This window comes from Serinus canaria, chromosome 17 (assembly GCF_022539315.1).
Source record: "Serinus canaria isolate serCan28SL12 chromosome 17, serCan2020, whole genome shotgun sequence".
Classification (NCBI taxonomy): domain Eukaryota; kingdom Metazoa; phylum Chordata; class Aves; order Passeriformes; family Fringillidae; genus Serinus; species Serinus canaria.
The window spans coordinates 9591022-9616147 of record NC_066330.1 but is presented as its reverse complement, the minus strand read 5'-3'; the positions used below and the strand labels follow the sequence as shown (position 1 = coordinate 9616147).

Sequence of the window (25126 nt, the reverse complement as noted above, 5' to 3'; positions counted from 1 at the left end):
TTCTGCAACCTGACAGATCATGCTCAGCTCTTGTACAGCTGCACCATCTCTGGGTCTGTATGGAACTCAGTTTGCATCCAAGCCACTTGTCAGCCCTGCCCCAGGGAGGATTGAGTTCAGTCAAGGAGGAGTCTCACTACTGAGAAATGTTTAATTTAAAAAGCAATTTCCTTCCACCTAACAAGAAATATTCCTTCTGGAGTGAGAATTCCCTCAGAACACTGTCTGCGGCTGAGCACTAATAAATTCCTCTTTTCTCTCTTTTACCCTGCCTCTCCTGGAATTTCTAGCATCTCGTAAGTATAATCTTATTTTTTTTATTTCCTTGTCTGTTGGTGTCCTGGCTAAGTTCTCCTCTCCTGTCCATCATATTCACTTGTGCTTTCCCTGTGCTAGGGGCTGTCTGTCAGCTGGCAGGAGGTTAGGTGGCTACACCTGGTAGGCCTACATGGATCCCACTAAACCCTCCTCATCCTCTGAGTGCAGCCCTTAGTTGCTGGCACACTTTGTCCCTCTCAATGCTGGTGTGCAGAGGGGGGGTGGCTACAGCTCCCAGGTCCATTCTGCAGAGCAGGGATGGTGGGTGTTCCTTTGGGCCACATTCTGATGTTTGAGGAGCAGCCCAAGGATGGTGGGTGCTCCTTTGGGTCATGTTCTGATGTTTGAGGAGCAGCCCAAGGATGGTGGGTGCTCCTTTGGGCCACGTTCTGATGTTTGAGGAGCAGCCCAAGGATGGTGGGTGCTCCTTTGGGCCACGTTCTGATGTTTGAGGAGCAGCCCAGGGGAGTGAGGAGCTGTGGTCTGGGTGTCCTGACCCACACATGGTGCTGCCCGGCCCCCTGGGCAGCTCAGCCTCTGTTGTCTGCCCAGAGCTTCCCTCTGTGTGTCCCTTGTCCTCTCCACTTCCAAGCTGGACTTGGTTAATGGCTTGCCGTGGTTTCCCAGGGCGTTCAGGGGCTACGCAGAGAGGAAGAGACGGAAACGAGAGAATGATTCTGCAGCTCTTATCCAGAGGTAGGGCCCGTCCCCACAGCTGTGACCTGGTGTTGCATGGGCCCTTGGGGTCACTGCTGAACCCTGGTGCCGTTGACCGTGGCTGTCCCTGTCTCTGTGCTGTCCTGGGGACACTGGCAGTGGCTCTGCTGGAGCTGTGGAGGTGAATGATGCTCAGGATAGCTGATCTCCATCTTCTTAAAGAACACTGTCAAGTTGCTTTTAGCATTTCACATGATCTGTGCCTCAGGCAGAAAAATACATACTTAAAAATTAAAAACGCAATTTCCTCGTTCCAGCTTGGAATTTCATATAATCACAGAATGGCTTGAATTGGAAGAAACCTAAATATGATCTAGTTCCAACTCCCTTGTTACAGGCAGGAATTTGTTTGAGATTAGATGAATACTGTATGTGCCATTGCTGCATCTACAAATGCATCTCAAAAATCTAAGACCTAGGCAAAATTGACATCTCTAGTGACCAGAAGTCTATTTTTAAGTCTTATTTGTTTTCAAAAATAGAAGGGAAATAAAAGTGGATGGAGACTGTTTCCTTGTCCAGGTATTACAGAAAGGGCTGGTTTCCTTCTGCAGGCTTCCTATGGCACATCACTTATCACAGTAGGAATCAGAACTGGTTTGGTTTTTGAAATGTGCCAAGAGTTGTAGCAGCCTACTAAGCAGGATAACACAGTACCTGTGTAATTGGTTTAAAACTGCCATGATCACTTCAGCACTGTTCAAAACCAAGTGGGAGAAAAGCATCAGGTTTTCTTAACTGAGAAATTGCCAGGCAATATTTTTTTATAGGAACTTCAGAATGGTGAGGTTTCTTTCATCAATAAGAAAGAGAAATAAAAATCCAAACTAAAGACACTCTAAACAAATAGACAGTGTATCTTTAAAAAGAGAGATTTCTCAGAATTTGTTAGGCAGAGGCAGGTGTTGGTTAGAAAATGGCTTGTGAGTACAGGAGCAGTTGTGAACCTTGGTGGGTCTGCGTCGTCAGGAGAGAGGATGGACTCACCCAAGCCATGTCCCTTCTGCTGCTGTGCACACTGCAGGGCTGGCAGGGCAGGGAGCCTGGCTGTGTCTGTTGGGTCCAGAGAGGAGGTGGGACAGCAGTGGAGGGGCTCTGGCTCCAGGGATTGCTGGCAGAGCTCAACTAGGTCCTGCAGGGAGCGAGGAGAACCCCACTGTGGGTTTGGGTGTTTGCTGTGCAGCCCTTGGTGGGTGTTTCAGGGTTCAGCTGTTCTCACACAGCCCCTTCAGTGCTGTCCTGGTGTCCAGGGAGGCTGGGTTGTGTGATGTGGCCACAGGGATGCTGCCTAGGAGTGAGGGATGCCCAGAGCTTTGCCCACCACAGGAGCAGCCAGAGAGGGGAGTGTGAGAGGTGCTGCCAGGAGTTTGGGTAGTGAAAAGTCTTCTGGGCAGAGTGTGGTGACCCAGTGCAGGCGGAGCTGCAGGGTGTGCAGAGAGACTGCAGTGCCTTGGAGCCCCTCTGGCTGGGAGGGATATCCTGGAGGTGCCATGGGGTCATGCAGACCATGAGGCACACTGGAGGGGAGCTGTTCAGAAAAGGGAGTAGTAAGGAGATTTCATTGCTGAAACTTGAGGGATTCTGGTTGTGTCATGATGGGTGAAGGGATCTTGCAAGGGATCAAGTGCCACAGGGTTCCTGGGTGCAGTTGCAGGAGCCAGGCAGGAAAGCTGGGTAGGTTTGGGGAGCCCCACTGCTGTCAGAGCTGGTTGGAACTTTCCCAGGTCCTGTCATGCTGACATGCAGGCCCAGAGGTTAGATGAATATTGTATGTGCCGTTGCTGAGGAGCCAGGCAGCTGCAAGAAGCCCTCGGGAGGATCTAGATGTTCACAGCATGGCCACATTAGGAGGCAGTCCCAGACTTGCACTTCTTTTTCCAAAGGGCTGTTTTTTTAGAAGAAAATAGAGGGAGCAAAAGGCCTTTGTCCCGTTCTGTGAGTGTTCAGTGCAGTGGTTAACCTTGAACAGCTGGATTCTCCTAGGAGCTGCTCTCAGCAGAGTTTAGGAGATGGTATTTAGATCTCTCAAGGGAGAGCTCGAGCTGTCCAGGCAGCTGGGAGCAACCTTCTTCTATGCAAAGGCTTCTTTACCCCTCTTCCCCCAGGGTCTGAAGAAACTCCTCTGTGGAGAGGACAACTGAGCATTTAAAAGAAAATTGGGTTTTACTCCAAAATGCCAAAAGCCCAAAGGATGTGACAGTGGCCTTGGGCAATTAACAATGGTGCTCAGTGTCTGGTATAATCTCAGGCTCACAACACGCCATAAAGATTTCTATGTAACATATGTCTAAGACTTCTTTGTGTAAAGAACAGCCCTGGTTCCCTTAAAATGTTGTATTTATTTGGATTTTAATTGAATGCACTGTAAGTGATGGTGCACCCCAGAAGGCTTTGTACAAAGAGCCAGGCCAGGGATGTGCCTAAAGGGAGACTTGTCTGATCCACAGCAGTGAATCTTCATGTACCCAAGTAGTGACAAAATAAATCTTAGGGAAACATTAATAGCCCAAGTGTAGACAGATGTTTGGCATGAAATAATGCTGCTCCCAGCTGCTGGTTTTGCTTCTTGCTGAATTGGGAGCCTGATGACAACAAGGGCTCCCAGGCCAAAGAGGGGAAGTGCAGGAGGTGACATGGGTGCAGTGCTCTCCCACGAGGACTGTGTTTGTGTGGATCTCCTGGACAGGAGCAGGTGTATCCAAGTTTCTCTGAACAACTTCTTGTCAGTGCTGGAAGTGTCTTTTGTTCCAGTCAGTTTGCTAAAGCATCTGCATGGTTGTACCATTTCCTTACTCATCCACTAACCTGTGTGTGAGCCAGACAACATGTGACTTACCCCTTTCACCAGCTGTGGTGTCTGTTGCCTGGTGTTTGCCCTGTGTGTTGGGGGCCACAAGGAAACCAGGAAGGCTCCTCCACTCCAGGGTGCCCAGTGCATGGGCTCTCTATCATCCTGGGGTGCACTGTGGGGTGAAGCCACAGTCACTGAATAGGGTTCGTGGAGAGGTGACACTGCTTTTGATGCTGCTTCTCCCTGTTTCTTCTGGTGTCCTGTTTGTTCCTATCCTGTTCCTGCCTCGTGAGTGATGAGCAACTGAGAGAAACTGGTCCCTTACACTCGGAGGGGCTGGACAGAGTCCCTTGGCCATGGCCTCTGAGGAGTGGCCAGGACATTCTGTTTCACACAGACCTGGCTCTGGGGTGTAGCTGCTCCCCAGGGCTTTCCTCTGGAGCTGTGTGCTTGGCAGCCCCTCTGGACCTGCCTGTGAGGCCAGGACGGGGCAGCACACAGGGAGAGCAGGCCCATGGGGACAGGCAGCATCACTGAACTCTGCTGTGCAAGGAGGGAGAACATGCTTTGGTCCTCCCCAGCTGTGCCTGGAGAGCAGCACGAGCTGCATGGTTACCAACAGCATGGGTGGGGTTTTAGAAGCTGTGTTTGGGAATGAGCACAGCCCTGAGTGTGCAGAGCTGGGCACCCCATGTTCTGCTGGAGAGAGGGGAGCAGTTACTGCTCCTTACCAGGAAAAGAGGGAACATTGCCAGCATGGGCGGCACTGGGTGTCGTCAGCAAATACAGCACAGGTAAAGCTTAACCAGAGAAAAGGGAAAGCAGCCATGAGCAGGGGGCTGCCCTCTGGGACCCCACTTGCCCTGTACCACCAGCCCAGGGAGCTCAGAACACATCCCAGCACTAAATCACTGCAGGCTGGGGACCTGGTCTCCAGCTTTGGAATGCCCAGAAGGAAATTTGCCATCATCCCCATTTTATTTTCTTCCTCCCTGTTTTCACAGTCCTGCTGGGCCCAGGTGTTGCTTCTTCTCACTTTTCTCAAAGGTTGTGTTTGGCCTTTCTTGCAGGAATTTTCGGAAGCACCTCCGCATGGTGGGGAGCCGAAGAGTTAAAGCACAAAGTAAGTGGGCACCTGGAAGTGTGGCTGTGAGGAGCTGGGCTTTGTGGGCTTTGTGGGAATTCTGTCTCATGCAGATGTGGGTTGAAAGGACCTGGCTTTGGGCTGGAGAGAGGAATTGACCTGTTGGTGCCATTTTACCCTACAAACAAGAAGGCCAGGTGGTTGTGAGTGTCCAGGAAATGTGGATGCCTGCAGCAGCCTGGAGGCTGTTCCCAAGGACCCTCTGATGTGGCCGTGGGACATCTGTGGTGCAAGGCATGGAAGGAAAGCCACAGCATCCTTGTCCCCTGTGTGGATTTTGGTGATCACTGGGGTGGAGGCCAGTGAGGAGAAGCTGAGCTGGGGGTCCAGCAGAGCTGCCTGGCCTCTCTCTGCAGCTGTGACCAGCTGTGGCTCCACGTGCCACACAGACTGCTGTCTGTTCCCTCCTGTCCTGTCCCACTATCATCTCCACAGCTGGCCCTGGGGGAGCGTTGCCTGGTGGGAACTGAGATGATGGTGGAAGGAAGAAAGAAGAGAATTAGAGAAGAGATTGGAGCAAGGGGCAAATCAGGGAATGTTATGCCTCACTGGGGAAGAAATCACCTCTTAGGCCTGCAAAGTTGCAGTTCCCTTTCCCTGGTGAAGGCAATAATCCTCTAAAACTTGGCTGGGCAACTCCCTTAGTGCTGTGAAAGTGGTGCAACCTGCTCCTGGGAGCTGAGGATTGCTCCAGAAGAGAAAGCATCTTGTTCTTTCCAACCTCCCTGGCCAGGCATCATGTACAGAGTGCCCACAGCAAAGCATTGCTGAGTTCAATTTGCATTCTTTCCTTTCTCATGTGCTGTGGGAAGTGATCAGCAAAGAGCTTTGCCCTTTCCAGAGTCTTCATCGGCATCTGAGTTAGCACTGCCTGACACGGCCAGGACTTACCTCCATGAAACTCAGGCGTGCCTCTGCCTCAGGAACTCTTGGGTCATGTTTTCAAAGCTTTCTTTCTGGGCACAGTAGCTAAATGCCTGCGTTTATCTGAAACCTGAGGATGGAGATCACCTGAAGAACCTGAAGACATCATTTGTCTCCCCAGACACCCACCGTAGCCACACCTCAGCAGGGGACAGGCTGCTCTTGTGATGCTGATCTGCAGTGAATTCCTGTGCTGCTGTGACTCAATTCCCTGCTGTACACTCTGTCTGCCACCAGAAATAGGTATTAGTGCCCATAAGTGGCTGTTAATCCTGGCATAATGGCTCTCACGTGGGCTTGCCAAGTCAGACATTGTGGTTGCCAGTTCCCAGGAATTTGCCTGTGGTGCAGCCGTCTGAGCCAAGCTCCCTGGTTTGTGCTTAGGAAATGCCAGTGCAAACAATACAGCACTCCTTGGGAGGAAAAAAAGGCCATGAGTAGTGCTCACAAAAGTGCAGGCAAGCAAAGGCTGAAGGATTTCCTCTTTTGCAACAAAATGTAGAAAGCATGAGCTTTTCAGAGACATCCCCTCCCTGCTATTTGGTCCAACTCTGACTGTGATGCCAGTAGAACATTACAGGAGAACTTACTGGAGAGCTACAGCTGCCTTCTGGCCATGCAGGTGTTGCAGTGCATATTTCTGTGAGGCCTTGGAATCTGAGCACTTACACTGGCACACTGGACTGGCTTTGGTTAAATTGAGGTTTGAGCTGTGTGCATTTAAGGAGAGACCATCTAGTGTTGTCCTTTTTCTGTGTTCCACATCCCATCCTGTGCACAAGTGGGCACTTGTCTCTGCTGTGTGGAAAGGACTCACGTTTGGCAAGTGGAAGGACCAGCCCAAGGGAGTCTGTGATGTGTGGCTTTGGTGGCAATCTGCTGGATGATTTGTTTGCTGGCAGCAGCAGAGGTGCTTTGGGATCTGTTAATGTCGTGCTCTGGTTTTATCCTTTAGCATTTGCCGAACGGCGTGAGAGGAGCTTCAGCAGGTCCTGGAGTGACCCGACTCCCATCAAAGCTGATTCCTTCCATGACTCTCGAGAAAGTGAGTTCTGAGTCCTTTGAGCTTCCTCCTGTGGGCAAACCCTCCAGCAGCTGTTGACTGGAGTCCCACTGGAGTAACTCCTCTGTGCCCTCTGTCCTGTCTGTGATCCTTTTTTAGTTTCCTGAGATCGGAGCAGGTAGCGCTCCAGGTGTATGTACCTGTTCATCTGTGTGTACCTGTATTTATTTGTAGAGCACCACTCATCCAACCTCAGATTACTGAGCAGTTGCCAAAGGGTACCCAGTGGCACAACTCTCTTACAGCCCTCTGTTCCTATCATCCCTTATCCTCTTGGCACCAAAACAACCTCTCTGGAAACTCACCAGTCCAAGGCTGCCTTCACCATAGTGGGGCTAATGTGGCTTCCCATGCAGGAGCCCCTTCTGAGCTCTTTCCTAGCCTGGAATAGCTCAAGAACACAGCTGATGAGATGGAGCTTTGATTTCCTGCACAGGTGATAGCTTGGGGCAATCTGATCTTCATTTGGGCTGCCAGGAATCCCTCTGGGAATCCCCAGTAATGCTGCCATGTTCTGCTTGAGGGGACTGAGATGCTGTTGTGTTCATTTACAGGAAGGAATGCCAGCATCTGTATTCTTATAAAGGGAAGGCTGTTTTACACAGATTTTATTGCAAGCCTGTAGGCAGGAGCTTGGTGGATATGAGTTTGTCCATGTTGAAGGGAATTTCACTAATGAAATGACCTGATCTACCAGGTAAGCACGAGATCTGGCCCTGCTAGCTGTAGAAGACCCAGGTTGCAAGGGGAGGTGTATGAAAGGCCAGGTTCACAACGTGACCCTGTTGTTTGGCAGTCTGACTCCTCCCTGCTCCCTCAGCTGCCTGGAGGCGAATGGAAAAGCCATGGAAAAGCCGTGGTTGACACAGGCTTCAGGCACTGCACAGCAACACTCGGATGTCCCCAAAGGCACAGACAGTGGCACCTCGGTTCTCTTTCCTCAGTCCAGCAACCATCTCTGTTTTTAACCTTTAATGGTCAATTATATTCCTTCCAGATGTTTTTTTCCCCAGGAGGCATTGAAGGCCAACAGGTAAGGTCGATTTGGAGAGCAAGTTCAAGTCTACTGTTGCAATATGACTGTGTTTGTTGCAGCTGTCCTCACGCACGCTCTAAGACTTCTCTGCCAGGATCAGTCTGACCAACAAGTCAGATTTTCTTTATAATCCCTGAAAAGATGTAGTCACAGCAGTAATTACTACAAGGAGACCAGCTTTGAAGTCTTTGGACTTTTGCTTATCAGCCTGGCAGTGCTGAAGTGTAGAGAGTCTGTCTGTGTTCTGTCTCCTTCCCCATTTCTGGAGTGACAGGGTGACTGTTGTGACTTAACATTTGAAAACCAAGCTTGGTGACTGCGAGAGTGATGAAGTTCTGTGACACGTGATGTGAGCTCTCTGTGCACTCTTCATTTGTTACATGTTTGTCTGTTTGAAGACACCAGCCCCAGAGTGGTGTCTGTCACTCTGTGGGTGACAAGAGAGCACGAGTGTTGTGGCACCTCTTGTGAGGAAGCTGCCAAGGCAGGATGGAGTGGGGAAGGCTGTTCTGCCCTTGTAATGCTCCCTGTGTTCTGGCAGGCCATGACCTTCAGGATTCCTGCGGGACTCTGGATGGTGACTTTGACTTGAACTGGGAAGCAGAAAAGGAACTTGAAGCCATGGCATGTGATGGAGAAGACTTTATTCCACCAAAAATAATGGTGAGAGTTTCCAGCTCTCGTCCAGCCTGTCATTTCAGTGCTGCTAAGTTCAGGATCTTCATGGGAAGTCTGTTGTATAGGTATAGCATCAGGGTCTGTGAGGTCACTCAGAGGTGAGCCAAGACTTGACACAGGCTCAGATCTGTTGTTGCTGAGGGTAGTGCATTGAAAGAAGACTAGAAGGAGAGATATGTAGTCCAAATCAGACCAAGACTGACACCAACACAGAACCAAGTCAGCCTGAGGCTTGTTAACCCTGAAAAGAGAGACCTGAGCACCGCTGCCAGCTCTCCTCCCACACTGAGGAACTGTGGGGCCTGGAATCACAACAGAGTTCAGGCTCTGGTGCTGCTGAGGCTTCAGCCAGAGTTGTCAGGCACTGTCTGACACCTGCAGCCCTGTGCCTGCTGTACCTGATGCAGGGCCAGCCCTTGGCTGGACCCTGTGCAGGTCCCACCAGACACTGAACACTCCCTGCAGCCAAAAGCATGTTTGGCAGGAGTGATCCTCACTGGGATACAGCCATCCATGGTGGTGCACAAGCTGCTCCATCCTCTGTGCACCCGTCTCCCCTTTCCAGCCTGTTCTGGGCCCAGTGCAGCCTGAGGGCAGAGCTGTGTGCTCATGTGACACTCAAAGCAGTCAGCAGCCCCGGACTGGAAACCTTCCACTGGGTTGTGGATAGACTGTGTTTGCTGCTACCTTGAGTCACACCTGAGACCAGCTGAACAGGACACTGGTTTATGGTCGTTGTGCTTCTGTCCAGATTCTGCTGCCTTCTCATGCTGTTGCACCTTTTTTCCCCTTTGCAGCTCATTTCTTCCAAGGTGCCCAAAGCAGAGTATGTCCCAACAATTATCCGCAGGGACGACCCCTCCATCATCCCCATCCTCTATGTAAGTAAATCACTTCTGCTGTGATGACAGCACGAGTCATACAGGCACTTTCTTATTTCCCTAGTTCCTGTTAGGGTGACTCCAAAATGCTGATGTGATTTAGAAAAGCTGTCAGGAGGGGGCTGGGGGTGTGTGGAACCCAGCTTTGGGGTCTGGGTCAGCTTTGTGGGAGCTCAGGTCTAGGTGCAACAGTCAAGTGGGGTGGAAATGGCACATGTGGGCTCTGGGCTCTGCAAGCCCAGCCAAGCTGTGTGGGAGGATTGTCAAGGGAAGGCAGGGCAGGCATTGCCAGGCTTAGGGCTCCTCCTTATGCTCATCCTTGGGATAAGCAGCACTCAGAGCCCAGCAGTGAACCACCAACCCCATCACCCCAGGTCAGTCATTAATTTAACGCTGACTTTTCCCTGGGAGTCTGGCCTGAGCAGGTGTCAGCGAGGAGACATGGGTTTCTTTTTCTAATCACTTAATTTGCCAGGGAAGGTGGGACTGGAAGCCCAGCAAGGCCACTGTCAGTCTGCAGCAGGCTGTGGTGCTGGGGTTTAGCCTTGCTGCTCTTGTCTCTCTTTCTTGGACGGTTGTTCAGTGCTCCTGATGACCCTGCCGTGGCAGAGGCAGCTGTGTTGGGAGTGCAGCTGTTTGTCAGCCAGCTTGGCCAGGGGTAGAGCCAGAGAGTGGCTGCAAAACACAGGGCAAACAGGCATTGCTGAGGTTTACTGCATCTCAGGGACAGTCTGTGCTTTGGATGTGTCTGCAAGCTTCAGTTGCAAGCCTTTGGGTGGATTTGATCTTCATGGACCGTTCAGTCTTCAGCTTGTGTGCTGAAATGTGATTTAGGGTGAGGGTTACTGCTGCTGTGACCAGGTGTAAATGTGCTCTTAAAGCATCCTTGGAATGGGATTGTGTGGTTATTAGGGAGCTGGTGGAGTGACAGTGAACCTTTACATGTCTTCTCTCTTGGTTTCCAGGACCATGAACATGCTACCTTTGATGACATCCTGGGTACGCGAGTGTTGCCTCCTTTTCTTATCTCCTGCCCATTGCAAATGTAACCATCAATATTTAAGTTACTCAGCTGCCCTGTGCTTCAGCTGCCACTCTCAGAGTTGTTTTTGTCACCCCAGTGACCCGTGACAGTCAGCTGGCTGCTCTTGAATGTGCTGCTGTAATAAACATTCACTTCTGTGGCCTGTTTTCTGTGCTAAACTCATTGCTGCAGGGAAACTGAGGCACGGGGCAGCAGCTGCCTGTTCATTGTACCTATGGTGGTGAGTGGGAGCAGTGACAGAGGGCCAGGAGGGCTGGGGCTGCTCCAGAGCTCTGGTCACTACAGAGCAGTGTCTGGTGCAGTGCCAGCCCTTCTCTGCCCTGTCACCTGCTGACATTTCCTGCTCCCACAGCATGCTTGGCATGTACTGAGCCCCCCTCAGCTCAGCTTCCTGCCCTCAGGACTCAGTGTAAAAAAATGAGATTAATTTTGACCTTTGTCCGTGGTTCATCTTTTCCAACATGTTTTGTTTGGTTGGTTGTTTTTTTTGCAGAGGAAATAGAGAAGAAGCTGAACATTTATCGCAAAGGCTGCAAAATCTGGAAGATGCTGATATTTTGCCAGGTACATGAAAGCTGTTAAGCACTTGGGTGATTTGTTACAAATTTGTCATTTTCTGTGGGGAAAGTGACACAGAGGAACCAATATTCCAAAGTCAGCTTCCATTAAAGTTGCTGCCAGGGCACAGCTTTCACTTCCCATTTCCCAGTCATGGAGCAGTCTCGAGTTGCTGTGACAGCAGGAAATCAAATCTGATTTAGTGAGGCCGAGTCAAGAGATGGGCTGATTCTCTCAAGGAACCCCAGACAAACCAGCATCAGCACTGACCTGGAAAGAATTCCAGAGACAGGAACAAGCACTTGCAGTGTCATAGTTATGGTTTCCATCCAGCTTCAGTGTGACAGTGACAGTGGTGTGTGTTGTGAGTCAGACTGGCAGATGGCTCAGCTGGGAGCTGGAAGCCAGAGGATGCAGAAGAGTGAGGCTGGAGCTGTGGCTGGGACAGTTCAGGCCCTGCTGGATTTGGGGGTTGCTGGGGATTTCCTTCCCAAGTTTGCTGTTCCTGGTGGTGGTCAACTGTGGGCTTCCCCAGCAGCTGTGCCACGAGAAGTGGGAAAGGGGACCTGACTTAACTCCCTCCACGTGCTCAGTGCTGCAGAGGAGCAGCTTTGCTGCACACTGACCTGGAGATTGTGACTTCTAATGTTGTTGGTGCTGTGTCAGTCTGTTCATGCCTCCTGCTGCCCAAGTCCAGTTCCTCTGCAGTCCCTGCTGTGCTCCGCTGCTCCTCTGCCCACCCCCAGCATCCCCAAGTGACAGGGACTTTCTTGTCTTCCCTGTTACTCTCCAGCCACCCACAATGGCGTTTTAAATCTATTTTTGTACCTTTCTAGAGTGATATGGGCACGGAGCAGCAAAAACCATGGAATGCAGCCCGCAGCACACTGGCCATGTATGATGGCCCTGGGCGTGTCCGCAGTGCAGGGCTGCCCTGCTCCCTTGTGGCACTTCTGGGAATGGCTGGCAGGACAGGAAACACATCCAGGGTTTGTTTCCTCAGGGTCTGTGCAAAAGGGTTTCCATCTGTCTGTCTGTCTCTTGCAGGGAGGCCCTGGGCACTTATACTTGTTAAAGAACAAAGTCGCCACTTTCGCCAAAGTGGAGAAGGAGGAAGATCTGATCCTGTGAGTGGCTGTGCTGTGTTCTGGGCTTGCATGGTGTTTCTCTGCTGGATTTGCTCAATATTTGCAGCACATGGTGGAGCAGGAGAAGTGAAGGGAGATGGGGTGGTTTGGTCAGAGAATGAGGAGGCTGAGGAGGCACTGAATAGCAGCTCACAGCTCACTCAGGGTGACAGCAAAGGTGGCAGAGCTGAGCTCATCCCTGGAGTGCTGCAGCTCACCAGGAGATTTATTCTTATATCTGTTTAGTGTCTCTGTGGATAGAGACTGTCAAAAAAGGAGGGGGAAAAAACATATTTCTTCTACTAAAAACAGCCTTGCTGACCAGAAATGAGAACATGCACCTCAAGCCTGTGTTGCTGTGATGCCATTGCTAAGCTGGTGGCTATGGCAGAAATCCAGGGTGTTCCCCCACAGCTGACTCTGGCCAGGGGGAAATGGAATTTGTCTCTGTAAAGCCTGCTCAAAGTCCAGTCTGTTACTGAGGAGGCTTTTCACTAACATGCCAGCCTTCAGCTGGGAGTGCTGAGCGATTTTGCTCTCCTTGCAGAGAGTAAAGCTTTGCCTGTTTTGCTGCCTACTCGCTTGTGCTGGCTCAAACTTGCTTGGCTAACAGTGCCTGGCTGTGGGGGAGAGGATGTACACCAACCTGTTCCTACACAACTTTTTGTTGGCATGAGAACTGAGTATTAAAATCAACATCTGCTCAGCAATCTCGTGCCCTGGCACAAACACTGGCTGTGGAATTCTCCAGCACGTGTGCGCATCCACAATTCTGAGCACATGCCAGGCATAGCTGCTCCCAAGCTGATAAATCAGGGATCTGCAGAAAGCTGTGAACACACAGCTGAAAGTTGGGCAGCTTGGAAGTGAATTTCTCCATCCAGCTTGTGTGTTCCTGGGAGGCAGTGCTGAGGAAAGCTAAGGCTGCAGTCTGGTTGGAACACCCATGGAGGAATTTTTGGGCTTTAGAACCCCCCAAAGTTGCTCCAGCCCTCTGCCCAGGGAAGGGGGTCGTGTTTCACATCCCTCAGGCTCCAAGTGCCTGGTCACAGTCACTGCACATCAAGGGGGGGTGACTGTGAGCAGCACCAAGCACAGGCTGACATCGAGCTGCCTGGGCTGTATTGTCTCACTCAGAACAATCTCTGCAGCTGTTCCCTGCTGATTTCATGCCCTGGAAATGAACCAGTGCACTGATAACCCTCGTGTTCAGAAAGGGCAGTTGTTGATATAAATGGAAGAGAGGAAACTGGAGGGGATGCTTGGTGAAACTGTCACTCCAGAAGCACTCCTGGAGGACTTTGCTCCCTTCTCCTCACCTTGGAGCTCCCTTGGCTCGATGGGCTGCTCTTCCTTCTCTGCCACATGACTTGGACCTGCTCCTCAGGCCCTAGCTCTGCTCCTGTTCTTCCTTGTCTGGGATCCAATGGCTCTTCCTGAGCAGTTTCCTGCCGAGGATACAAACCTTGGGCCTTGGCTGAGTGCTGTGTACACACATCCTTGGCATTAATCATGCCTGTGAGGAGAGATTTTTTTTTTTTTTTTTAATGATGTGTTCTGTTTTTTCCAGCTTCTGGAAGAGGTTGAGCAGGCTGATGAGTAAAGTCAATCCTGAACCAAATATCATCCACATCATGGGCTGCTATGTTCTTGGAAACCCCAATGGGGAGAAGGTAGGAGCTTGTGGGTCACCCCTGGAATGTGTGCTGGACCCAGGGAGGCCAGAGTCACACTGGGAGCTCTAAACCTGCCTCTTCTGCTGGCTGGGAATGTGCTGCTGTCCTGTCTGTGGGAGCTTGGAGTGGGAGAACCCTCTGGACTGTGGGGCAGAGGAGGAAGGATTAGTGATGTGCAGGACAAATAATGAAACTTCTGAGCAGAGGAGTTGTTTAAAGCACTTGGTTTATTTATTTACTGGTGAGATAGTTCTTTTAAAGGATGTGGGTGGAAGGTTTTCCAGAACAAAGATGGGCAATTCTGGGTGCTCAGGAATCACCATTGTTTTCAGCTGGTAACTCTGGTATGTTTTCCTTTCAGCTATTTCAGAATCTGAAAAACTTAATGAATCCTTATAGGGTTGCCTTTGAGTCTCCACTTGAACTATCAGCTCAAGGTAATTTATTTCCTGTGCAAAGACACACACACACCCTTTGCTAACCAGTCTGCCTCCTCTGAGGGGGCATCTTCATGAAAAAGCAGTCTGGACTCCCTTAAGTCCTGCCATGGTCTTTGTTTTGCTTGTAACCACCTTGTATAGTTCAGCTGCTGCCCCTGGCTTTCCCCTTGTAGTTCCTGCATCTGTTCACATTTCAAATGCCCTGTTTGTTGTGCCTGAGGCCTCTGCCAGGGTCCTGGCAATGCAAAGGAGACAGCTTTCCAGGCTGAGTCTAGGAGAATCCATCATTATTATGAGGAGTCTGTGGGGGAAATGCACATGGAGCAGAACCCTTTGTCTAGCCAGATGTGCTGGGGTCTCTTCTCCAGAGCTCAAACCACTGGCACCAAGGGAATTATGTCAGTAAGCAACTGGGATATGGCCCATCAGAGCCATTCTCCAGCTCTGATGGCCCTTTTCCCTTTTTTTCCTGTAGCTCAAGATATTTCAAGAAGCTACAGGATTTTTCCTGTTCAATGTCAGTAGTTCACAGTGCAGTTTCACAAGTGACAGAGTCTGAATTTTGTTCTTTTATCTTTGCTGTAGTTCTTGGCCAATAAAACCATGCAGGATTCAGCTGTAGGCACTTTTCTGCTGCCCACAGCTCCGATCTCAGCACTGATGGGTTTTTCTTACCTCCCTTCACCCTCAGGAATGTGCAGAGTTGAGCACATTGGTATTCAACTGTGCAGAGCTCACAGAATCGCAGAGCTCACAGAATCACAGAGTCACAGACTGGTTTGGGTTGGAAGGAACCTTAAGGATCCCCTAGTTCCAGCCCATCCATGGGCAGAGACAGCTCCCTCCAGCCAGGCTGTTCAGTTCCATGTGCATGATCAGTTCAGCTGCACACGGTGCCTGCACAGGAGCAGACATGCTGGGATGTGTCCAGGAGCAGCTTGCAGGGAAATTCCTGGGTTTGTGGGCAGCTCAGCAGGCCAGGCAGGGGGTTCTGTGTGCAGGCATTAGAGCAGCTGAGCTTTTAGGAGGCTGGGCTGAAGAATACGTCTGAATTTATCCCCTTGATCAGTCTGGGACGTACTAAGAGTGTACCCTTGTAATCCTTTGCAAAGTCATCTAAAACTAATCTTAATCAGGCCTCACAAGTGAAAATCCCCTCCTTGAGCCCTGTCTGAATGCAGGGTTGTTTGCCCTTGTGTTTTCAAATGCAACTCCTGGCTGCCTGTGAGACTCCCTTCAGTCAGAGGGGCTGGGGGGCACAGCTGGCACTGGTGTGTGCTGTGAGCTCATTGCTGGGAGCACAAACAGCAGCAGGACAGGGATGGCCTGGTCATTAAAAAAATACGCATTTTTAAATTTGAATTTTCAGTGTTAATTGCTTTTTGTGTTTCTTTACAAGGAGTTAACTCATGGTTTACAGCCCCTGAAGTCCCCTGTGCCTCCTGCAGCCTGTGGTTGATCGTCTCCAGCCCCCAGCTCCCCTCAGCCCTCAGAGCAGAGAGGTCAAAGTCTGGAGACAGACTTTGTGCTCAGTTCCTGCCCCCAGGGACAAACCCTGCCAAGGGATTACAGGGAGCTGTTCATGGTTGAGGAGATCTGAAAAGATGTTTGGCTCTCACGGGCCCCTCCACGTGCCCAGTGTCAGCATGTGCCATGGATGGGTCCCCGTGCCCACAGTGGGCTGGGGTTTGTGCTGCTGTGTGCTCTCACCTCTCCCTCGTGCTCCTTTCAGGGTGTGACCCCTCTGCCTGGTTTCACTTCTAGGTAAGCAAATGATTGAGACTTACTTTGACTTCCGCCTTTACCGCCTCTGGAAAACCCGCCAGCACTCCAAACTGTTGGATTACGATGACATTTTGTGAGCTGGAGAAGACTTTGCAAGAGGAAGCTCATCACCAGTGTCCAAGAAGTCATGCTTTATTGCAGAGAGACTTTTTTATTGGCACGGGGAGCCCTTCACAGCCCTACAGGAGGCAGCAGTGCTAAAGGGAGGGAAGGAGGAGCCCTCGGAAGGGTCAGCAGGAAAAGGCTCCTGGGCCAAGAGAGACTGCAGGGAAGGGGGTGACAGTGACACCTCGCTGGCCTCAGTCCGAGCCCTGGGGCCTCAGGAGGAGCTGTGTGAAACGAGGACGGGATGGAGTTCCTGGCAGAACTGAGCTGTTTTGGGTCAGAATGGGCCAGATTTGATTCCAGGTCCTTTTAAAGACTTTTGAAGCTCAGGTTTTCTTACCGAAAAAACACAAACCTAATTAACCCATGCACTACAGTGAAGAAGTCACCAGAGCACAGAGGGAGCAGGGGGTTGTCCTGGTGGGACTTTCTGTGCTGGGAGTCCTGGAGAGCAAGGACTGCTACACCTACTCCTGCAAGCTTAGAGCAAGATGATCCCATTTCCATGTGACTATATACTGGGATATAGAATTGAAATCTTCTTTTTTGTTTGTTTGTTTTGTTTAATAGAAAATAAGTGCAATTTTTATAGCGAGGGAGGGTGTAAAATCCCTCCTGATATTTAATTAGTTAAAAACAACACACCATAACCAATAGATGAGGTATTTTTGGTCTGCTTGAAAATATATTCAGAATGGTAATATATCTTCTGTAGACATATTTAATCACCAGCAAACATGGTTTTAACATAAGTTAGCAGACCCTGCATGTCTGCTGCATTGGTTTGGTTCCTTTCAGAGTAGCTGTGCTGCACTACCTGTACGTGCTCTCACCAATGTGTAGTTCTCCTCCAGTTAGCCACAACTTCATTACTTTCTATTTTGCTGCTTGCAAAACTATGGAACTTTAGTTTTGCTGAAGTACTTTAGGTTAGAAACACGGGACCTGGCTGGGAAGCCTCAGTCAGGCTCGCTTTGGTATAAAAATGAATTAGAATTTAATAGCCATGGTAATTAATTGTTCATGCCAGTGTTTTGCTGTGTGTTGGGAGAGGAGCTCTCTTCCTGTGTGGAGACCCCTCTGAGGGGGCTGAGCACTGAGGCATTTGGGAGAAATGCTTCTGGAGGGACACAGCACAGACTTGGAGCATGAGTTTGACTCTGTTCACTTGATTGCCAGTTGTTTGTGCATAACCCTCCCCTTTTCCCCTGACCTGTTTCTTGGTCTGAGCTGCTCTGCCCCTTCCTGTGGAGGACAGAGAAAACCCTGAGCTCTGTCAGAGCAGCCTAAGAGCCCAAGTCTTTACTTGATATTTGATGGTACCTTTTGGAATCTATTTATTTTTGTTTGGTTGGGTAAAGGGGTGCTTTTTTGGTTTTGGGAATGGGGCTTTTTTTCACATTCTGCTGTCCTTTCAGAGGACAAATAGTACTTAGAGTCTGTGTAGGTCACTGGCAATTCTGGGAGGTGACACATGTTATTTCTTTTACAAGCAAAGGAAGTAACAGAGAAGGATTACCTTATTTTCCTGGTATCTCAAATTTGTTGATTGTGAAGTGAAGGAAAATACGTGTACAAATCTTCTTTTAACTACTTAAAAAGAGAACTTGTTGTTCTGATCTGTAGAGTCCTCCTTCCCCTGTGGTTGTGATTTTGGGGAGCAGGCCCCTGGCTAGAACTGCTGAACCCTTTACATTTAGAGCAGTTTTATAGCAAAACTTTTGAAGAAATAATGTACATACAGAAAGGAGAGGAATGGGTGGAGAGAGGTAGTTTAAAGTCACTGAAAGCCACACAGATAGGTGTTGGCTGTTGCCTCCCCCAGGATGGGAGTTTGGTAGCCACGTCTCATCCCTGGACTCAGTCAGGTTTGCCAGACTTACAGTGAAGGGGAGAACAGGCACCAGTCTGCAGCTTTTGGAAGAAAATGCCAGATATAAAAGAAAAAGAACCCCAAATCTGTGTCAATTACTGTTTAACATGGGAGCTTCCACCAGCTCTGCAGTGAGAGATGGGAGCCAGAGGTGCACTGAAAGCACAAAGTCATGTTATCTGGAGAAGGAAATGGTTGTGGGAGGATTAAAATGCTGACACAAAACTCTCTCCCTTTCTGACTCTTTCACCTCCTAACTGGAGACAGGCAAGCTGTTCTTCCTTTCTCAAATCCCAATTCAGTGAACTTGGTAGCATGAATGTAGCATTGTGCAACTATTGAAAATCTTATTTAACCCCCAAAGGGCCCATTTATGTATCCACTTGAGTGATTTCTCTGTAGAATTGTTGTATATCCTCACTGACCACTTGTAGTACTTGGGGTGCAAAGTAGAAGATAGATTGTACAGTAATTTCTGTGTTGGAATGGACACTATGGACTGTTCTCCTGGTGCAGTTTATGGGATATGACAACTGATGAATGCATTTCCCTCCAAAGATCTGTATTCCTCATAGCTTGTGATGTTTATAACATGAACATATTTTTTCCTTTGTAGCATTCATATGCCTAAAGAGATGAAATTCTCTCAGATCTGTGACTGGAATAGAGTTGTGATGTTTGATGTCCTGTGTGCAGCAGCGTCCTTGGAGTTAACCACTGGTGACAGAGGAAAACACTTTTATTCCCCTTTTTCACTGGTGGAGTTTTTCAGGTGGCTGCTGGGAAAGGAAGGGCTTAGCAGAGGCAAATAAATATTGTAATTATTTAAACTTTAGAGGTAAAAATAGAGCCTGGAACTTCCTCAGTGAGACCAGTCTGTAAAGGATGAGCCCAGCATGGTCCCAGCTCCAAGGCCCCGTGTGTTCCTCACCCCCTGTGCTCCTGCAGCATCCCCTGGAGGTTCTGGAGCTCCCCCAGCACCCTGCCTGGGCAGCTGTGGCTGCTGGGCACAGGGACAATCTGCCATTCCACTCCTACGTGTTCCTTCAGCTCTCACCACCCTGCTCTCGGGGTGTGTCTGAAACCAGTTCTGAAACTGCCAGCAGCTCCTGGGTGAGGGGTGAGCCAAGAGCGGCTCCATCCCCACTGCCCTGTCCCAGCAGGGAGCTGCTGCTCCTCTGTGCTCTGGAGCTGCCTTCAGCAGGGCAGGAGAGTGGGAACACCTGGTTCACTTGAAGAGAAGCAGATGGCTGAGCTGGGTGCCAGCCCTGGCTGTTCACCAGCCACAGGTGGGGTTTGTGCTGCCCTTGCTGGAGGCGGTGTTGGATGTGACCCCCAGCCCATGCCTGGGTAAATGTGTTATCACACCTGCTCAATGTGATAAGTGTGTTATGGCCCGGGCTGGCCGTGTCACCTCCAGGAGAGGAGGGGGGCAGGAAGGGTCTCATCTCTCCCAGCCCTGCTCCTCAGCCTGGCTCAGCTGGGACTGCCCTAAGGATGTTCTCTAGTGGCTGCAGGGAATATTCAGTCAGCTGGAGAGGCCTGGGGGAATCATAGGCTCTGTGGATGTGGCACTTTCAAAGAGGCTTTTCTCTTTTCCTCTTGTTTAGCTGGGAAGGAAGGGGAAGGAGGAAATTCAAGTCACTCATGAGATCTAGAAATAGGTAGAAACAGATAAAGCTTTTTGCACCTCTGCTCATGCTGCAGCCACCAGCATCCCTTTGCAGCTGACCTCCAGGCCTGCGGTGGGAAACATGAATTCCCAGATAATCCCTTCCTGTGTTAAAAAAAAAAAAAACAAAAGCAGAAAAATCCTTGTAGCTCCAGCAAAACATCTGACTGCAAAAGGTACCCAGCCAGCTCATCCAGCCTGTGTAAGGACTCTGCTTGGGATCCCACCTGCTCCCACCTCTGCAGCCACCAGAGCCAGCAAAGGGGCTTAGCCTCTGTGGAGGAAACTCCAGGAAGGAATTTATTCTTCATTCCTCAGCCTGGGCTTGCTGCCTGGAGCTCAGCACAGGGTTCCTGCTTTCAGTGGTGTGTCCATGTGCTGCCGTGTCCTCACCCCCAGGCTCTGTCCCCAGCTCTGGGGGGATGCTCCCTGTGCAGGGAGGTGTGAGCTGGGATGTGGTGTCAGCACCGCTCAGGATCCTGGCCCAGAGCCACCCCACAAACAGCTCCTGCTGCTCCTGCCTTGCTGACCTGTGCCTGCAGTTCCTGTTGCCAGGCTCTACTGGCAGGACTGCTTGGCACCCTGAGCAGCATAAGTGGAGGTGGCTGAAGAAATGGAAAATGCTGGTTATAAACAGACAGCCTGGCAGGATCTGGGAGCGTGCCCTTAATCCCAGCCCCATTCTTAATCCCACTGGAGGTGGAATGCCAGGCTCACTCTGCTCTCTTGGTCTAAATGTAAACATTCAGCCTCTCACAAGCTGGTTTGAGTCACACTTGGATATTATTCATGTCTTAGTCCAGGATATGTTACTGTGTGAGAGAGAAAATCCTTCCCGGGGAACCGAGCTTGACCTGAGCTGAGCTTTACCAGAGCCCACTGCCAGGTGGGTTTAGGTGAAGCTCAGCTCAGGTCAAGCTGAGTTGCTCTGTGCTCTGGGTTTTGCTGTGCCAGTCCCTGGAGCTGGGGACAGCCCTTCCCGAGGAGGATCCCAGTGTCCTCCCAGGGACTATTGAGTGGTGATACCATTTTCCACATCATCTGTAAAGACTTTGTGATCCTGTATTTAGTCGTGCTGACTACAGCCTACCCCTGGCTTTCTGCATCTTCCATGGATGTGTTTTCTAATTCTCATTCTGGAAACACAAGCCAAAGTGAACTGGAAACTGTTACTGGCAAGTCAGCCTGTAAATGATCTCCTCTGTGGGAGCTGAGGGTGTAAATGGGTGGTTTAAGGGCCCTGACTCTGATTGGGATCATGGTTATTCCCAAATGATCCTGCTGTGTCATGGTAAGATACCCTCCTGCTGGGGCAGTGCATGATCTATCAAAGAGCACCAGGAACCAGCAGCAGCTTTGGTTCAGAGATAACTTCAGCCCAATTTACTGCCAGTCAGTGTGAGAAATGTAAAGACTGAAAGGAATAAACATTGTGGACATTAAATGTAAAGAATCCATCTGAAGAGAAACTACATTGCTTTTTTCCATAAATGTTTAGTAAATATTAAAGAACTAATGCAACCTAATAATTTTTTCACAGTATTGTATTGCTTTGAGAGTATCCATAAAAGTGACATAGGTAAGAACAGAAAGACCCATCACAAGTTGTTGCCCTGTGTTCCGAGAATCAGGGTAATTACTCAGTTTTCTGGGCATTTCAAGCTTCCTTATCTCAGCATCCCAGTGGCCTGACAATAATCACAGCAGGAGTGCCCTGTAAACCTTTAGCAGGAGGAGCCTCTCCACCTGCGCTGCTGAGCTGAGAGAGACCCCTAAGCACTCGATGGAGCCACGTGCTGGTCCCGTGTCCCCAGGTGCTGGTCCCGTGTCCTGGGGTGGCCCCTGCTGTGCTCTTTCCCCTCTCTACAGCCTCACCCTCCGGCACAGCCCCTGCCTTGCTCCCCACTCTCCTCCCATGGCTGCAGGGATGCGTTGGCTTCTACCTGGGGAACGTTTCTCACTGGGTGACTGAGCTACTGCTGAGGCTCACTGGACTGGTCACTGCCACCAGCCCCTGGTCTCTGGCTCAGGACCAGCTCAGATGCACATTTGGTGGAATCAAAAAGCTTGAGTGAAAAGTGGGGGGGTTGTGAGATAATTGGCTTCTAATTTGTATTTAGTGCTAATTTAGTGCTAATTCCCATTGCAGCAATACAGACCCACCTACAAGGTGCTGTAAAAGTGGAGCTGGTGCAGAGCTGGGAATTCAAGGACAGGGATCTTTGCCCTTACCTTTGCAATGCCCTAAAAACCTGAGATAAACACAGCCAAGCGATGCCCCTGGGCAGGGATCCTGCTCCCTGCTGTGCCCCTGTGCTCAGACCTGACTTTGCTGGGGGTTCAGGTGGGGGGCTGAAGGAACCCAGCGGGTTTGGTGCTCCCAACCCCAGGGAACCAGGCTAGAGTCCTACCCAAACGTGCTGAATGGGCTGTAGCTGTTCTGCTGTGTATTTCCTGTTGTTCTTTAATAACACTATTCCTGGAACTGGGGTGACTTCAGTTTTTATACCAAGCAACAACACAACCTTAGCTCTCAAGGGCTGGGAGCCAGTGCCCTTTTGGGATTTTTTTCCCCTTGGAGTTCAGGCTCCAGTTTTCATTTCCAGCTCCCTTTGCTTCTGCAGAGTGAGGGGACACCAGCAGCTTTCTGAACAGAAAACTCGGTGCCTGAGTAGCAAGGAGGAAAGGAAAGAGTAACAGTGTCACTCTCTGGTCTGGTGAATGTGGAGAAGGAAAGATTATGCCCAGTAATGCCCCTAAACTCTGAGATGATTGAGCAAGTTTCTTTCAGCTTTCACAGAAAAAGGAGCAATGTTATCAAAATATTGGGGGGAGCCCCAGACCACTTCAGTGCAATTGATCAGTTGACAAATCTTGTGAAAATAAACCACTCTGCTGATTCTGCCTCTGCTCTCTGCGGGGTTTAGAGGGAGCTGACAGTGTCCTGCTCCTTCCCAAACCCAGCTCAAGTGCAGGGCAGTGTGGTTGCAGCCATCCCTGCTGGCTCCACACAGACTTGCCCAGCATGTCTGGGCACTTGGAGCTCTCTTTGCTCTCCCATCCCAGCAGGAAGCTGAAGGCACAGCAGAGCCATAAGGAGCTGGAAATGCAGGGTACAAGAGAGCCCTGGCACTGGAGAGCCCAACCTGGGACATGCTGGTTTGGGGCCAAAATGGTCTAGAGGCAAATGGAGAGTTTTGAAAACAAAGACTGTGCTCTCCCAGGTCTCAGTGGGCCCTGGAGCAGCAGGCTGGCTCCTTGGAAAAGCAAGGAGGTTCCAGTGACCCCTGTGGTTTCTGGCTGCTGCTGCTGTGCAGGGCTGGGGCCAGCCCTGCCTGACTCAGGAGCCCTCTGCCATCTCTGCTTTCTCTGGGGCTCTGCTACTTTGTGTGGGACAACCAGGCCTCAAGTACACAAATGTTTCTAGAGCTAAAGACAAGATTTAATAAAATGTTTCTGGGAAAGCTGCTTTTTTCTCATTTTTGTTGTTGTTATTGTCATTCTCTGGCTGAGTTTATAAACCCAGGAAATGGCACCTGGCAGATGCTGTGTGAGGGAAATGAGGTGTGATGAACCTGTGGTGCAGGTGAGGGACCTACAGGCACTGGGCACCTCTGCATGGCAGCAGCTGAACACACAGGAGCAGAGCTCATGAGGGACAAGAGGCCCAGGTGCAGCTAAAAGGGGAGGAAAGTAAAAAATCCTGACAATTAAACAAGGGACCATCTGAGAGCCACAAATCCAGTCATGGGGACAGGACAGCTCAGAGAGATTCAGGTTCCAGCAGCATCTGCAGCTTAGTGAGCATGGGGTGCTAAGGAATTTAGAGCGCATTAGGGATTGTGCCTCTTCCTGGGAGGAAGGCTAATCCCTGAGCACCCTCCCAGACACAGAAACAGGGCCCTGGAGAAATCCTAGGGAGGTTAAAGGCCTGGTAATCCCACTGGGGAAAACAGACCGGCTCCAAAACAGCACGTCCCCAGGAGGGCAGAAGGCAATGAATGAATTCTGATAAAGCACTTTCTCTCCCACGGGCCTGTTTGAGTGAACTGCCGCTGGCTTGAATTCCCAGCTGCAATTTTCCCCTTATCTCCAATGCTGACAGACACCTGCGTGATCATCTTCTGATAGATGTGGTAACTGCAGCCCCTCAGCACAAAGAGAAACAGGCTGGACAGCTCTGTCATTGGAGCCATTTTTCTTCAGCCCTGGGATCTCAGCCTCTGTTTCTCATCCTCCCCATTTGGGGATATTCTCCATGTGTCACCACCACAGTGAGGTGGGACGTGCCATATTCACCTCAGTTGTGTGACAGATGACAGAAATCACCTTTGATCCCTTACCACGCACTGTTTTGTGAATCACTAAAACAACTGAACCACAAGTGGCAGCCTTGTGGCACCACTGGTGCCTAGAGGGCCTGGTGCCCAGAAAGATGGTCTAGATTATTTATCCTTTATCCTGCAACCATTCCATGTGCCCTGGTTTTAAATCAGCACCAGTAGGTACAAAGTCAAATTTGCTGGAGAAGCCCAGTTACTTTTCCTTATTGCTTCTTCCCTCCCCTTGGTGTTCTGTTACAGGCAGTGGGTGATGGACACAAACTGGAGTGGGAGCTGTGCCGGGACCTGAGTTTAAGGTGAAATCACAGAGTTGTGCTGGGCCCTGCTCTCTCCCTGTCCCCTCGTCCCCTGGCTGTACTTGGGGCTGTTCCTCAGCCCCAGCCCCTGTCGTGCTGTCTCTGCCACCTCCTCTGGCAGCTCCGCGCCGCATCAGCCGTACCCCGGCTCTGTCCGTGCCCCGCGGTGGCACTTTGCCATCGCAGCCTCTCTGTGATCACAGCCAGTGCTGGCCCCTGTCATCATCACACCTGGGTTTTGTAATCGAGCATTCCCTCTTGTGCCAAAATACGAGCGGGATTCCCGGGAGCCTCCTGAGACCAGCACCGGGCACTCGGCCGGGGTTCCCGGCGGGTGTGAACACAGCGGAGCGGAGGATTAGCTCCAGGGCACCGCTTCCCGGGCAAGTCTCGCTGCCTAGCCCTTGACACTGTTTCACTGACTCAGCCGAGGCTTGGAGCAGTTGACAGAAATGATGGAAGGCTCTCAAATCCTGACTGGCGGGGGAGAGGATGAATAATGGCTGGATTTATTGTTTTGTTCTAAAGGCAGGCGGGCATGCAGTGAAACTAACAGATGTCAGGTTCAATGTCCACAGAGGGAGGCGTTTTCTTTGCGCCAGGTGCAGCAAAACTGTGTGGGATTCATTATTTCAGGATTTACGGGCTTTACAG

At 50.4% G+C, this 25126-nt stretch overlaps 1 protein-coding gene across 3 annotated transcripts in view; it reads left to right on the top strand.

Annotated features, from left to right (window-relative positions):
* Positions 1 to 18781, top strand: part of NSMF (NMDA receptor synaptonuclear signaling and neuronal migration factor) — a 45057-nt gene extending 26276 nt beyond the window's left edge. For 2 of the 3 annotated variants that reach the window (XM_030231806.2, XM_050980890.1), the window contains 10 exons: positions 4897 to 4949; positions 6850 to 6939; positions 8535 to 8656; positions 9469 to 9552; positions 10518 to 10551; positions 11091 to 11161; positions 12203 to 12282; positions 13853 to 13955; positions 14320 to 14395; positions 16163 to 18781. In XM_030231806.2, the coding sequence (XP_030087666.1) occupies positions 4897 to 4949; positions 6850 to 6939; positions 8535 to 8656; positions 9469 to 9552; positions 10518 to 10551; positions 11091 to 11161; positions 12203 to 12282; positions 13853 to 13955; positions 14320 to 14395; positions 16163 to 16260 (811 nt within the window). In that variant the 3' untranslated portion in view covers positions 16261 to 18781. The remainder of the gene's footprint in view (positions 1 to 4896; positions 4950 to 6849; positions 6940 to 8534; positions 8657 to 9468; positions 9553 to 10517; positions 10552 to 11090; positions 11162 to 12202; positions 12283 to 13852; positions 13956 to 14319; positions 14396 to 16162) is intronic. The other variant, XM_030231808.2, reaches the window with a different exon arrangement.
* Positions 18782 to 25126: the final 6345 nt, after the last annotated feature.